This window comes from Monodon monoceros, unplaced genomic scaffold (genome assembly GCF_005190385.1).
Source record: "Monodon monoceros isolate NGI ecotype Baffin Bay Population unplaced genomic scaffold, NGI_Narwhal_1 Super_Scaffold_3, whole genome shotgun sequence".
NCBI classification, from domain to species: domain Eukaryota; kingdom Metazoa; phylum Chordata; class Mammalia; order Artiodactyla; family Monodontidae; genus Monodon; species Monodon monoceros.
This window is the reverse complement of record NW_021703780.1, coordinates 79,146,470-79,161,682: the sequence shown is the minus strand read 5'-3', so window position 1 is coordinate 79,161,682 and position 15,213 is coordinate 79,146,470. Positions and strand designations below refer to the sequence as shown.

The window sequence follows — 15,213 nt, the reverse complement described above, 5'->3', positions numbered from 1 at the left end:
GGTTAAGGTGAGTTCCACAGGGGTGCCCTTCTTGGGGCCCCCCCCCCCCCCCCCGCCCCCGGTGCTGCCCAGGTGAGGCCTGAAGTTCAGTGAGGAAGGCTTGTTCCAGGCAGTGGCTGGTGGTGCCCTCTGCTGGCCGATGCTGGGAAGCTGTCTGGCTCCCTTGCTCACTATGACAACCCGCTGGCGTCCTGTCCAGAGTCTCAGGCCACAGCCGTGAGAGATCTGTCATGGCCTGAATCAGGACCAGCCATGGACACCAGGTGTATGCAGGGGTTGGAGCCTTGCGGTTCTTTGTTGTATGACCCTGTGCTGTGTAGTGCTCACAGTTTACAGCCCTCCTTCCAGGAGTCAAAATGTATGGGTACCAAGCCCTGGTGGGTTTCTAGCTGTGAGACCATTTTGCCCTTGGGATCCTCGTGGGCGTATCCCTTCCTGCTGGGACCTAGGTGACTCGCCGACCGTGGCTCTACGTTCGGGAGAAGAGAGGGAGGGCAATGCCGTGCAACCTGATGGTGATGTTTGCTTTCCCCTCCCCTTCCTCAGGATCCTGTCCTTCAATAATCTGACCCGGCTGGACGAGGAGAGCCTGGCTGACCTGAGCAGCTTGCGCATTCTGCGCCTCAGCCACAACCCCATCAGTCACATTGCGGAAGGCGCCTTCCGGGGGCTCCGAAGCCTGCGTGTCTTGTGCGTCTTTCCCCGTTGGGCTGGTGGGAGAGCAGAACAGAGCAGACCAGCTGCCTCACTGCACTCCCTTCTCATTGGTCTTGAGTCAGAATTAGATCCAAAGCTGACCTGTGATGTGTGCCAGACTCTCAAAGTTTCATGTAATAAATCGAAAAAGAGCTAGCTGAGCAGAAAAGTGTCCCTCGTTCCCCCCGGGGTGGTGCCTAGAGGGATGACGACTCAAAGAAAACTGTCATCACCACGCACTGGTTCCTGCAGTGCGCTTGGCGGGACGTGGGGTCCGGCAGTGGGAAAGGTTCCCCAGGCTGCGCGCTGCCGCCCGCAGATCAGCAGCCTTGGGGCCGTCTTTCCCATCCTGAGCCTTCCCGCTGCGACTTCCACGTTTCAGTCCCGAGTATTTCTATCTGAGCCACAGGGCAATCCTGAGGCTCGTGTCTTGGGCTAGCGTCTCAACTTCTTCAGCATATAGCCTGCCTCCAGGACGCCCGTTTCCAGAAGAGGTGATGAGGGAATCCCGTGTCTCTCCCGGAGCCTTTTTAGGGTCATTTAACACAATGGAGATGATCATGTCATTTCCCTCGAAGTTCCCCGTGAGGTGGAGGGAGTTGCCAGGAGTTGCTGCAGGGTGCTTTTCTGGGACTTAAAATTTTCTGGGCTTTTCTGGGCTTTCGAGAACTTCCAGGCAACAGAACAAGAAGCCATAAAGCGGGGGTTGGGGACGGTGGGAGCGGCATCTGGATTTCAACAGGCAGTGGCCGTGGGGTCTGAGGCCTCCCTCCCAGCTGTGCCCCCTGCAGAAAGAGCGGCCTGTTCCAGCATGACGGGGAGGAAGGCCTTTGCACTTGCGCTTGGCAGAGGCGGCAGAGAAGGCTTTCATGCCAGGTCGTGGAGGAGTGAGAAAGAGCCCGGACGCCAGGCTGCTCAAGCCGAGGTCAGCCTCGGAGCCATGGCAGTGCTGAATGACAAGGCCGGGACGTTCAGACTGAGGAGGCCAGAGAAGTGAGAAAAAACTTTGGCAACCGGGCTCGGAGCAGGGAGACAGGCATACAGAGCAGCAGCCCCGGGTCCCGGGTGTTTCAGGACCAAGATAATGGGAGGAACCTGATGAAAGGAGGAGGCCCTTCCAGCCTCAGGATCTCGGCTCTGAGCTTCCGCTTGTAAAGTAAAGGTCAGAATGAGCATTTCTCTCCAAGGTCCGAGCTCCCCTCCCCGCTGGCGCTCACGGGAGCCGAGAGAAGCATCCTTTCTGGTCCTGGCCCGCGTCTGCTGAGGCTCAGGAGGTGAAGGTGTGGTGGAGCTCGTGGAAAGTTGGAGCGGGCCAGCCCAGGGCAGCACGGGGGCCTGGTCGCCAGGTGGGGTGTGTTGCCCGCTGGGGTGACCTGCCCTTGGAAGCTGGGGGAGGAAGCTGAGTCATTGGCCTTGTGATTTGCATTGTTGGCGGAGACTGGGCCGAAAAGTTGGCCTGGTCCTCTGGTCTTGGCAGTTGGGTCACCAGTCTGACTCAGCACCCAGATGTCGTCCCTGGCTGGGAGTCAGCACCTGTGCAGGCCCTGGGGGGAGACGGGCTCTGGGCGCCAAACCCACTAGGGAGGGCCCTGTGCCGGGGCCTCTTTCTTCCCTGTCCTTTCCTCCATGTGCCTTCTGCAGTTTCTCGGTCAAGTCCAGGAAAGGGACCCTGGCTGGGGTGAAAGCAGGTGGGAACCTTAGGGAACCTTTCGGACTCATTCTCAGAGCAGTGGACAGAAGTCCGCTCTTTGGGGGCAGAATCCAAAGCAGGCTTTCTGCTGGGGCCTGGCATGTGCCCACTGGGGAGCAGCACATGCAGCTGGGGAGCTGCCAGTCCAAGGCCTACGTCAGCTGTGTTGCGAGGCTGAGAAAGCCAGTTCTCACGGCAGGGTGGCTGAGTGGTCATGCCCCTAATCTTTTTTTTTTAATTAATTTATCTATTTATTTTTATTATTTTTGGCTGTGTTGGGTTTTCGTTGCTGCACGTGGGCTCTCTCTAGTTGGGGCGAGCGAGGGCTACTCTTCGTGGTGGTGCACAGTCTTCTCATTGCGGTGGCTTCTCTCGTTGCAGAGCACGGGCTCTAGGCGCGCAGGCTTCAGTAGTTGTGGCACGTAGTCTCAGTAGTTGTGGCTCGCGGGCTCTAGAGCGCAGGCTCACTAGTTGCGGTGCACGGTCTTAGTTGCTCCGCGGCATGTGGGATCTTCCCAGACCAGGGCTCAAAGCCGTGTCCCCTGTATAGGCAGGTGGATTCTTAACCACTGCGCCACCAGGGAAGCCCACGCCTCTAATCTTAACTGGATGTTCCGTTTGGGCACCTAGAACACACCGAGATGTTTCGAGCTTCTTCAAGGTGGCAGAATGGGTGTGAGTCTCTCTTCCTGCCACAGACTGAATGGTGAGCTTTCTGTCTGTCTCCTCCCCAGGGACCTGGACCACAACGAGATTTCGGGGACGATCGAGGACACCAGTGGTGCCTTCACAGGGCTTGACAGCCTCAGCAAGCTGTGAGTATCTGGGCGTCGGAAGATCCGTGGGGCTGGTGCATGGAGACGGCTCCACGGGCCCCTACACCGTGTGTTCTGCGCCCGCCCCTGGGAGCGTTGGCACATTTATCTTCTTTTGTTTGGGAAGGAAAGTCTGAATAGGGGGGCAGAAGGCATCCCACCTTCTCCCTGACCCGCCACCTCATCGCTGCCCTGGGTGTTGGTTTCTTTGGGGCTGGAGAGCTGGTGTTTGGAGGCCCGTTGGGTCTTTTCTCCCGTTCAATTCTTGACTGATGTGAAAACAGCCAACTTTTTTGTTGTTCTTTGCTCAAAGGAGTCTTGCCCTCTTACTGAATTTCTAGAAATTCTAAATGTCTGAAGCCAAGTAACTCTTGATGGTTTTGAGTCTTCGGGCAGTCTTTTTTGTTGTCAATCATAATCGTAAATGGAAACAATCATTACCATACAGTAGGTGTTTTTTATTCAAGGTTTCTGGTGTTTGGGGTTTGTTTTTCTAAGCTCCTAGAATTTGCGAGGCGTGTGTGTGTATATGTGTGCGCGTGTGTGTGTGCGTGCGTGTGCGCGCGTGCGTGCGTGTGACGTCTGTCTCAGGAGGCCAGGCCGTGTCACGCATCCTTTCTACTGCAGGTGAGGAAACACAGGGGAAGGGATTTTGCCCAAGATCACACAGCCAGTGGGCGGCAGGCCTGGGACTCACCTGTGTGGCCCCGAAGCCTTGTGCCTCCCCTAGTCCTACCCTCTTTCTGCATCTCCCCAGCACTCTACAGATGCCTCCCAAGGAACATATAGGCATGGGGGTGGGAGCTGTTATCACTGTTACTAGCTCCTGTGGGGGAGGGATCGGAGGAGGACAAGACAGAAGACGGCCCCCACTCCGTCTCCCCCAGCCTGTTGTGGTGACGGCGAGCCGAGCAGAGCACGAGGATAAAGTAAATATTTTGAAAGCAGCAGTGGAGGGCGAGGCTCCGGGAAAGCCTGTGGTGGGAGGGTCTTTCTGCAGAGTTAACGTTTCTAATTTGTTTTGAAAAGTGGGGTTTTTCACGCGTTTACTAGTCTGGGAGTTGTACGCGTCAGCCGTTTTGGCTGTCTGACGATTCGTTCTCTCTTCTTGAGGCTCCTGCGTTCTGATAGTGGGTCACAAGTGCCTGTCGGCCTTCTTTTTCTCCCCTAAAAAAATGCTCCTTTCTCCCCCACCTCCTGGACCCTTTACCCAGCAGGCTTGGGAAGAGCCAGGACAGCACGACGGGGTGGGACAGAGGCCTGTGATTGACCAGAGGAGCCTCAAGCTGGGGATGCAGCTGTGGGGATGGTGGAGCCGGGGTGCTGGGCGCCTGAGCAGCCATTCAACACAAGCCTTCTCTGCGGGGCCTGTCCCGGAGGTGGAACCTGGAGCCGGTTCTTGGGTGTCACGGCTTCCAGGAGGCTCTTCCCTGCCAGCTGGGGGCGGTGACCCTTGAGGGCACTAGGGCTTCCGGTTCTGCAAAAGCCATTCGCTGTCCGTAGCCTAGAGCCGCCTTCCTAATCGCCTGCTGTCTGTTCCCCAGCATGTTCTCCTACTGGGCTAGGGTAACAGTCCAGCGTTTGACCCACTGGACTGGGGTAACAGTCCTGTGTAAAGTCCCAAGAAGGCAACCCTTGCTTGCACTGAGCCGCTTGACGTGGGTGTTTGGAAGCAGTGGGTTCACGGTGACACTGTAAAATACAGTGTCCAGTCTCCTCCCACCCAGCCCCACTGATCAGGATCTTGGGCCTGGAGGCTCTTGTATCCTTTTCCAAAAAAAACGGAGAGACGCACACAACTGGGGGAAATCGGGACAGTGACAGTGGTTCCTTAATATGATTAAATATATGCGGTCATTTACTTAGGTGCCATGGTGTTGGGGTCATGTTGCAAAAGATAAAAAAAAAAAAAAAATCCTCTTCTTGGATAAAAAAAGAAAACTATGTGATAGATATTCCCAGTGGTCCAGCCCGGGTTGGGAGTGAGGAGTGGGCAGAGACGAAACAGGATTGGCACCATCAGGTGACGGTCGTAGCTGTGTGGCGGGCACGTGGGGCTCACGACACCCTCCCGTCTGCCTACGCGGGTGTGTGAAATCTTCCGCATTAAGAGGGGAAAAGGAAGGCCCGTGCTTTCCTGTGATTCGGGCGCACAGCTCCGGTTAGAAAGCACTGTGAGTGGGCCATGGAGGCTCTTCCTGCCTCATGAGGTGTGCCTGGCCCTTGGGGACGCTGGGCTTCTGGTTCCACATAAACCAGCCCGTGTGCAGCCTGGAGCCGCCTTCCTAACTGCTAACGGTGTTGAGTCAACGTTTGTTGAATGAAGCGGGGAGGAACCCGTGCTGGTCTCTCCAGAGCAACGCGCGGACGCTCCGCGGCGTGGCTGTGCCACCGAGAGGCCCTGTTTAAGCGGCCTGGTGGTGAGTCTGTCGGACCCATTAGAAATGTGGGGGGGGGGGGGGCTCACATCAGCCAGGAGGAGGGCTGTCCCTCTAGAGCCGCTGGTGGGCTCGGCGGTGGAAGCAGCTGAGGGGCGGAGGTCAGAGACCTCCCTCAGAAGGGAAGGTGGACACGCTGGCTGGCTGCACTCTCTTAGTTGAGGACCCGGGGTTCTCCCTGCCGTGCCCAAGGGCAGCCCGAAACTAAAACGTCTTCCAGGAAAGGAACACGTGAGCAGCGGAGCCATAAAAGGCTTCCGTCTGTGAAGCCTGCCCTGCCCTCTGCTGAACACAGCCGTTTGGGATGGTTCCTCAATCCGGAGCTTCCTGGCAGGGCGTTTATTACACTCACCCGCCCGACGCCCCTCCTTCCAGAATGCTTTCGGAACACCTGCTGGGGGCCTGCTGAGCTCATAGCCCAGTGAGGAGGGGAGGCAGGGTTTCTGGAGCACAGGTCAGCCGCAGAGGGGAGGGTTCGGCCACTTGCGGACGAAGAGGAGGCAGGTGCCGCACGCCCCGTGGTTCCAGCTCTCTCCAGGGCATTCCTGGGGGCAGGGGGCCGAGTGACACAGCAGTACCTGCTGCCCTTCAGCCTTCCTGGGGTGAAGGCGGCAAGAGCCGCAAGACCCTTGGCTGGGTTGGCGGGGATGGGGGAGAGGGTGTGATAAGTGATCCCCAGGGTCGCCGTCTGCTCCAGGTCGCTGGCGCGGGGGACGTGGGGCCGGCTCTGCCTTCTGGGGAGCCATCGATCAGGTGCGCCACGTCTCCGCTGTCCACCAGCACGTGGCACAGAGGCACGGGGACACGCCTGGCCCACAGCCCCAGCTCTCCCATCTGCACACAGCGGCCTGTCACTGGAACCACAGTCTGCTAGCCGAGCCCCGGCCCCCACCCACAGACGCCTGCTGGGGAATGTGAGGACCTACTGTAATCCAGCAGCAGGATGATGAGCTCCTGAATCATCGAGCCTTTGAGAGTTTGTTTTATTGGTACTGTCGCCGTTAGGAGTAGCGGCCTGCCCTCGCGGTAGGAGAGGCCAACGTGACTAATATTTAATGGATGATATAAAGCACAGCTTTTTTTCCTGGATCTCGTTTACGGAAGATTTCACTAAACAGTTCAATACCGTTCACTAGGACCTGGAGCCCGCAGTGGCTCGGCCTGGGGCATCTGAGTGAGTGAGAGGTTGGCAGTGCTCTCAGTAGCGCCGGGCTTTGGTGCCCTGCGGGCTGGTGCTGGCTGGACTTGCTCTGTGGTGCAGTTGTGGAAACGCTTTCTGGGTGAGGTTGTTCTCACATCCATGCAGACTGCCTCCCAGAGAAGGAGAAGGCAAAGGGCTCTCTGGCCGTTGTGCTCCTTTACTCTCCGGAGGCAGGGCACAGAGCTGCTTTGTCTGAGGGCCGAGCCCAGAGTTGCCAGGGGGGCTGCATCAGCAGAGGACCTGGGGGGCACCCATCCTGACGCACTTGGGGTGCGGCAGCCCTGTGGTCCAGCTGCCTCCCGAGTCCCCTGGCGAGGGCTGGGTCCTCTGTGTGTGTGATCCCATCTCCTGGAGGCAGCCTCCTGGTCCTTGCCTGCCGGGCCCCAGGAGCCTTTGGCACTTGGGTGGAAGCCCGGGGCCCGTGTGGCAGGCAGTGCCAGGCTGCCCTGCCGTCTTTGGTTTTCTTCAAGGCTCACATTTCTTTTCTTCCCTCTTTTCAGGGAGGGCTGTGTGCTTGCTGTTTTCCCTTGTGGGTCCCGTCTTAACGAAGGTCTGAAGGTAGATCTGGCCTTTAGTCGAGATCTTTCCCCTGGTTCTCAGTGGGTTCTAGACAAGGGATCCCCCCTCCTGGTGAGGGGCTGAGCCGGCCTGCCTTTCTCGAAGGCTTTCTCCTGATCACCTGCCCTCGGTGCCTAGGAGTCCCTGTCCCACATCTGCGGTGCTGAGACCTCCCAGGAGCTGGTTCCCAGCAGCCCACGTCCTTCTTAACCTACCCTTTGGAGAGTCCCGGTGGACACCATCGTCAAAGAGCCCCATACTTGTCAGCACTACCTCAGGTGTTCGCTGGCAGAATTTCCTGTGCCAGCAGCAGTTAGAGGGAACTCCTTGGTGGGCTCTCATCAGAGCATCTGATAACGAGGAGGGAAAACTGGAACCTTGATGCTTTTCATTCCCAATGTCCAGCCACTCTAGGCGCCACCCCTACCCCAATTCCAACACAGACTTCCCTTTGGATGACACAGCCCATGGAAGAAGCATCCATTTCTTCCATGTGTACTGCAGGGGCCAGATTTGGGTTTCTGAGAAAACTCTTGACAGTCACTTATGAGATTGTGATTGGAATTCTCTGGAAGCGAGACCCCCCTTCTCATGGGTAGGTGGTCCAGGTACAGGCATTAGATAGCCTGGGGGGCTGACCGTTGAGGACCTGTCTATCTAGGATTTAATAACCTCGGGCCGTTGGCATCATTTAAAACCCGGGCTCTTGCTGAAGAGCCGAGGGGCCTTCTCGCAGGAAGGGGTGCAGTGCACTGTGGCCGCATCCTGGCTGCCAGCGTGTGCCCCGGAGCTGGGGGGCCGTCTCCATAGACACCCACTGTCCTGTCCTCCTCTTGCCTCCTCCGGGCACCTTTATCCCCAGAAGGCAGCTTTCAGAAGTGGGTGGTAGTTTTTAGTTCCAAGAGTTTTCCTCCTGACTGCTTCCTCTCGCTGGAGCATTGGTGAGTTCTCTCTCCCCTGTGGGACTATGGCTACATTCCCCCCAGGGTGGTCCTTAGAGAGAGAGAGCGAGCCCGGGCTGGACAAGGTGATTTCCACTTAACACTGCAAGGGGCCTTTTTGGCGAGACAGTGCATGCAATTCCTACCTGTCATCACTGTTAAATTCTAATAAAGGTAAAAGTATTTCATTTCAGAAGGGGGAGGGCCCACATACCGCAGATGCATAATCTCGGCACAGGTCAGATTTCCACCTGCCTCTCCCTGGACAGACTTATCAGATAGCACCACCCTAATTGTGTGTTCTCTTTCTCCCCACCCTCCCTTGTTGCTCTCCCTCCCGCTCCCACGCCACCTCTGTTTCTGGATGTTTGGAAACTGCAGAACTCTGTCGGGAAACAAGATCAAGTCCGTGGCTAAGAGAGCGTTCTCAGGGCTGGAAGGTCTGGAGCACCTGTGAGTACCTTCCCCGACCCACAGGCCTGCCAAACGTGGCTGCCGGGGAAGTCTGTGAGCAATTTAAAAGCATCTTTGTAAACTGAGAAACAGGCTATTTGGAAACGCCAGCTGCTTCCTTCTAAGTCAGCTTCAACTTTGGCCTTCGTTTTGCCTATGCCAGAAACGGTTACAGAACATATGGCCACTCGGTGTTCAGATAAATACCGTCCTCCTGCCTGGCCTCCCCATTGCCTGGGCCTGCTCAGGCCCTGGGCTCCCTTCCACTTCCACCAGGACCCTTTATACTGCTAAAGCAGCGCCGCAGTGCTGAGTACACGTTGGGTTTAACTGGGAGGTTCCTCCTGGTGTGTTTGCCTCTGAGAGCCTGGGAGGAAGAGGACGGAGCCAGCCCTGAGACGTCCGTGTGTCACCAACTGAGGCGGATGCCTCTAGTACTTGATTCTTAGGGTATTTTGTCTTTGAATCAAGTGCGACCACAATCCTGTTGGGAAAGTTTTGCCTGTTGCCTTGCTGAGCGGGCCTTGGCTTAGCTTTGATGCCACCCTTAAGGCTGGCTCGTTCCAGAGTTATTGCACGTGTCAATGTAGGTGAAATAATAGCCGCTTACAGTGGCCTTAGGACAGGACATGGGTGTCTGGCTAGTGCCTGTGGTTCACTGGCGAAGCCTGGGCTGTCAGGAAAAATCCCTGAGCGTCGTGGCGCAAACACGTGGCTGACTTGAAGAGCGCCTGGAGTTTCTTTGCCTAAGTAAAGAATGTTTTTTCAGGAACCTTGGAGAGAATGCAATCAGATCTGTCCAGTTTGATGCCTTTGTGAAGATGAAGAATCTTAAAGAGCTGTAAGTACCGGGGATTCTGTGGCCCCAGTTAACATGAGTAGAGGATTTCAGAGTAAGAAGTGCCTTAATTGCATTATGCTTTATTTTATATAACAGTTGTGATCGTTTATAGTTGTCTGTAAGTTCAATTGTCTTTTTGAAAAAAAATGCCCTCTGGGGGCTTATTCTGAATCAGGGGTCAGTATACTTTTGCTTACAGGGCCACAGTAAATATTTTCAACTTTTTGGGCCACAGGGCCTCTGCCATGACAACTTGACTCTTGTAGCAGAAACCAGCCATAAATAATACATAAACGAATAGGTGTGGCCGTGTGCCAATAAATTCTTATTTACAAAAGCAGGCAGTGGGCCTGCAGGCCGTCGTTGACTAACCGCTGCTCTGGATGATGTGAAACAAACTCTCTTCTGTAAAATGGATAGTCCTCCCTTTCATTATGTCAAGAACAAGTGCTTCATCTTTTAGGGGTGCCTACAATGAAGGGCTTGTATTGAGAGGGGCTTCTTAAAAGATTTGGGTGGGCTGTGAGCAGGGCAGAGCTCTCCGTGGGATGGTGACACGTACCGTGGGAGAGCGAGGAGACGCCCAGCGCACGTGTGTTCCCAGGGCCCCCGTGGTGTTTGTGGGCCGTGATGCTGCTGCTGCGGACTTGCCGTGTGGGCCCATGGGCGACAAGGGTTAGAAGAGCTTGCCTGTGTCCTAGTCTCTGGCAGAGGAGCTCATCTAAGTATTCAGGTAGCAACACCCAGGTTTCTTTTCTTCTTCCTGTACGTGAATCCGATTCTGCAGCCATTGACTTTGAGCCATAATGTTTAGTTCCCTAAAGGTGCAGCTTTGGGTCCCTACAAGTGCTGAGAAAATCGGGCATGCCAATGGCCGTCTTTGCACCCTGAGCTCATCCTTGTCCCTGCGGCCAATCCTGGTGGACCCTCGGTGGTGGCGGGGAGGGGAGGAATGGGGCAGTAGGGGGGGTGCAGTCCCCATAGTTGGAAACCGAAGCAGGAAGAGGCCCCAGTGGCATTCCCTGGGGTGAGTGAGGGGAGGCGAGGTGGACGGGCCCTGGCCTCACGACGTTCAGTGTCCTGCGAGATTCAAGTCTGTCAAGTTCGTGCCCTTTCTCGTAAGGGTCCTGATCTTAGAACGGGAGTTCGTGGAAGGATGGACACTTGGATAGATATGTGATAAAGCAGGTATCACAGAACATTCAGACTTTACAAAGTGGTGTGTCTGTGAGTGTTCACGGTGCATTTCCCTCCAGCATTTCTGTCTTTGAAACTTCCCAAATAACATGTTGGAAGTAAAAAAGATCCAGTTAAAGGGAAGAGAGAGAAAGAGAGCAGGACAGGGAGAGAAGATTTTCCTTTGGGCCTCCTAAAGACTCAGGTTTCCTGAGACAGTTTTCTAGTTGGGACTAACTGGGCCCTTCCAGGTGCTTGGATCCCCTCCCCCGCAAATGCATCCGTGTGGTTCTGGAGGCTCAGCCTTGGCCCCCTGCCTAGGCTTCCCATCAACCGCTGCATGTACCAGTTGGGGCCGGCCGTGGGCCCAGTCCTCTGATGGGAGAAACGGTTAATCCCACTTGGTCATTTTCTTCCCCCGTTGGATCAAGGCAGGTTGTGCTGTGCACTTAGTCATCCTCTGGGTAAATTTCCACAAGCGATGATTAGAAACACATTTGGTGTTGGAATCATGAAAATGTGCGATATAAGCCAGCGGAGTGCCGGGATGGCTGCAGGCGGGGGCCCGGAATGGCCGTGCCTGTTGGCTGCGGGAAGCTGCAGAGCCTTGGGGTCACCAGCGATCCCCCGTCTGGCCTACGCTTGGTCTCGGAGGTGATGTGTGCGTGTGGAGGGGAGGTCGGTGTCCCACCGGGTGCCTCCATTTCTCTCCCTCCGTCCCGTTAATCCTGACTCATTCTTTAGGACAGCCTTCTGTCCACCCCGAGTACCTGCCGTCTTCTAAGGTCTGGACCCCTCGGTGTGAGGAGGGTTTCATGCAGAGGAGGCAGGAAATTCTCTAGGGAGCTCGGCCAGCAAATGCCCTGAACGCATGACGTGAAGCTTAACCCTTTCCAAACACATTTCTGATCAAGGATAAACGTCAGATTTGTTTTCTCCAGTTTGTTCCTGTGGTTCGAATGAAATATGTCCCTGTCCCCGACAAAAGGGCCTAAAGTCTCCCCGAGATGGCCAGTGTCCTCCTCTAGACTTCCGTGTGTAGTGCCCAGGCCTTCCTGCAGAAAGGGGCAGGCACGTCAGATGCCCCTTGATGGGAAGCCGTCGGTGCTTCTGACAGGGGGAGAGGCCCTTTCCACTCTTCGCCTGGGCTCGTGAGTTCTCCCGTGCCTGGCGGCAGCCTTCCCAACCACCACACACGGCCTGCCCTGGGAAGCTCTCCAGAGGCTGGTGTGATTCAGCCACTTCTTCGCGCTCACCTGTGAGGGCCCGTCCGCCACCTACAGTAACTCCTCAACAGAGCCTCCCTCCACGTATCACTAAGCAGGGCCCCACCGCCCATCAAATACAAAACCTAGGGCTGATTGTAAGGTCTAATATGGGCAAGCATCCCTGTTATAATGGCTTTGTGCTCAATTACTTCAGTCTTGAATGAGCACTTCGCAAAATTATTTGGTTACAATGCCCAGCTCATTCGGGAACAGTGAGGAGAGGAGCGAAGAGCAGATTCTATGTCATTTCGTCTCTGCCTTGGGTTCTCTGCCTTCAGGTTCTCTCCGCCTTGCTGTTTACTAGTTTGATGGTTTCCCTGCTCATTAGAAGGTCAGAGTGAAATGAAGAACGAGAAAGGGGCCTGAGGAATATGGTGGTGGCGGGGGCGGGGAGGAAGCCATTGCTCTATCACTGGCCCATGTGACGTTTTTGGAATTTCAGAGCATCCCGGTACCCCTTTTTTGTCACCATGTACTGGGGACAGTTTATTCCAGGGAAGCGCATGTAATAAGTCCTGTGTCCATCCCTGTGCCGGGCTAACCTCCGCTCTTGAGCTCACAGCCCGAGGTCTTCCAGGAACACGGCAGCTCAGCCCCTCGGCTGACTTATCTTCGGGTGACTCCTCAGGAAGGAATGTCCGCAGAGATGGCGATTCCGATTTCTGTTGAAAAAGCTGATCCTCAGTTGCTGAGAAATGAAAAAGAAAATATTCTCTGTTTTGGTTGGAGCCTCACAAAACCCAAGTTGTGCGTTCTCATGCTCCCTGGGCAGTGGCAATTAACTCACAGGCACTATTTAGGGAGCGGAGCCGAATCCTGCCGGCCTCCTGAATAGTGCTGGTGTGGAGATAAATACACAAACAAGAGGGGAGCACGCCGGCGAGGCTGACATTTGGATGCAAGAAAACATGCAGCTCTGCCAAATAAAAACAGAGCAGCCATATAGAAAAAGGAGCCCTTCTCGGGGCTTGTTTCGGACTTTAGATCGGAGCCTTAGATTGAGCTTGGACGCTCCAAGTGGCTTATCAGGGGGGTGGGAAAAAGCAGAGAGGAGGCTGTGCTACTCCTGTCTGTGGGATGGTCAGAGGCCGGGAGACTGCGTCCCTGGGGTCACATGAGCGCAGTGGCTGTCGTGGAACACGTGTGAACTCCGGGTGGCCGCTACTTGAAGTGTGGCCCTTAGACCAGCGGAGCCAGCATCACCTGGCGGCCTGTTAGCGATGCAGAATCTAACCCACTGAGCCAGAAGCTGCATTTTCTCACAGCCTCCAGGTAGACTGTACTTACCGCTCTAGGTCGCAGGAGAGGAACCGTAAGAGCGAGCATCTCCCATTCAAGCTTGCTTGACTTTCACGGCAGAAGCGGATCGGAGGCGATGGGTCATTCCGGGCACAGAGGCAAATATCCCTCCTTTGCGGTCACACTTCACACGACCCTTTTGTCTTGCTTTCAGCCATATCAGCAGCGACAGCTTCCTGTGCGACTGCCAGCTGAAGTGGCTGCCCCCGTGGCTGCTGGGCAGGACGCTGCAGGGCTTCGTGACAGCCACCTGTGCCCACCCAGAGTCACTGAAGGGCCAGAGCATCTTTGCCGTGCCGCCAGAGAGTTTCGTGTGTGGTAAGACTGTCTTTGTGATTTTTTTTTTATTTTCCGCAAAGGGTAAGGAGGCCAGGAGGCTTCACTGTGGGAGTGATGCCTGTGATCAGAGTCAACCCTAGCCCTAGCCCACGGTTACCCATCAGCAGCTGGATACAATTCATTTCCTGCTGAAACCACACGTAGTGTTTACGGTGCCGTCGCCTCATTATGTGGTTCTTGGAGTGCGTGCGTTTAACCAGGAGCGAGCACGAGCTGCTTCAGTTACACGGCAAATAATCAGTTACAGGAAGATGGCTGTGTTGTTTCAAGACAGCGCTGGTGCCCGGATTTAGCTGTGAATTTCCTCAGCATACGAGGCTGGGGTTTCCCTGTGTGTTTCTTTCTTTCCAGCCCCAAGAATGAAAGGTTAAATACAGGAAGAATGAGTCTCAGGAGAGCAGCTGCTGTAGTGAAAAGAATTCCTTCATGTTGACTTGCACTCTTGCTGTGTCTCCAAAGCACTGGAATCGGCACTGGTGGCTTTAAATTCTTTTTTCCTCCTGACTGTTGGCATGTAGGTCTTGCCATCTTTTGGACCAGGGGTGGTTGGGATCCAAGTTTGGCTGCAAGGAGCACAGAAAATGGTGAGCATCTGAACACAGAAACACACACACATACACACTCACACGTACGTGCACACAGGCACCACACACCACACTCAAATAGAGGTGATGCAGCCTCGTGGTCAGAAAGATGTGTTCAAAGAGCGAGATGAATTTTGAGTTGTTGCTGGTTTCTGCTCTAAGCAGGAGCGAGGGTGGCATTCCCGGGCCTGACTGGAACTGGTGGGCAGGTGTGCATCCTGCTGCCTTTCATCCCTCTGGTCTGCCTTGAGCCTTGGGTGTGATATTCCCAACCAGGGGCTCCCGTAGGGTCTGGGGACCCCAGTGGTCCACTTCTCTGTCCTACTTTTTGGGCACAGCAGTAGCCAGTGTGCCTGCTGACATCAAGATACAGGTGTCCTCCTTCCACACGCCCACTCACCAGCACCTCCATCACTTCTGAGAGCAGGCTTGCTTTCCTTTCTCCTGACCCAGTCCAGCAGGAAGCCTTAAGTACACTATCAACGTGGTAGCAGCCCTGCCGAAGCAGCTGTCTTTACTGTCATTCTCATGGGCACTGTGCACATGGCCCCCCATTGCCTAGGATGGAATAGCCGTGCCATCCATTGTTCCTTGGGTTTCTGGTCCCTGACCATTCTGTTGTCACAGAGCTCCCTGAAATTGCACTTTCTGCCCCTCCGTCCTGCCTCCTGCCACAGGACATAACCTCTCCCTTTGGATAGGAGCCACGGCAGGACTTGAGACACGCTGCCCCCAGCCTCCGGCCTGTGGCCCTGGCGTATTCTGAGATGTAGCAGTTTTGACACATTTCTCAGAGCCACCTCCACATTTTCACTCAGGCTCCAACCCAAACAATCATCAAGTACTAATGGGAATCGTGAAAACACTTGGCAGGAGATCAAAGTTTCAAGCTCTGTGGGAATCTCCCACTCCTT

General features: G+C 55.3%; 1 protein-coding gene across 3 annotated transcripts in view; it reads left to right on the top strand.

Annotated features, from left to right (window-relative positions):
* Positions 1–15,213, top strand: part of LRIG1 (leucine rich repeats and immunoglobulin like domains 1) — a 122,850-nt gene that overhangs the window by 93,943 nt on the left and 13,694 nt on the right. For all 3 annotated transcript variants that reach the window (XM_029242208.1, XM_029242207.1, XM_029242206.1), the window contains exons 8-12: positions 547–690; positions 3,121–3,201; positions 8,721–8,792; positions 9,562–9,633; positions 13,531–13,694. In XM_029242208.1, coding sequence (XP_029098041.1) covers positions 547–690; positions 3,121–3,201; positions 8,721–8,792; positions 9,562–9,633; positions 13,531–13,694 — 533 coding nt within the window. The remainder of the gene's footprint in view (positions 1–546; positions 691–3,120; positions 3,202–8,720; positions 8,793–9,561; positions 9,634–13,530; positions 13,695–15,213) is intronic.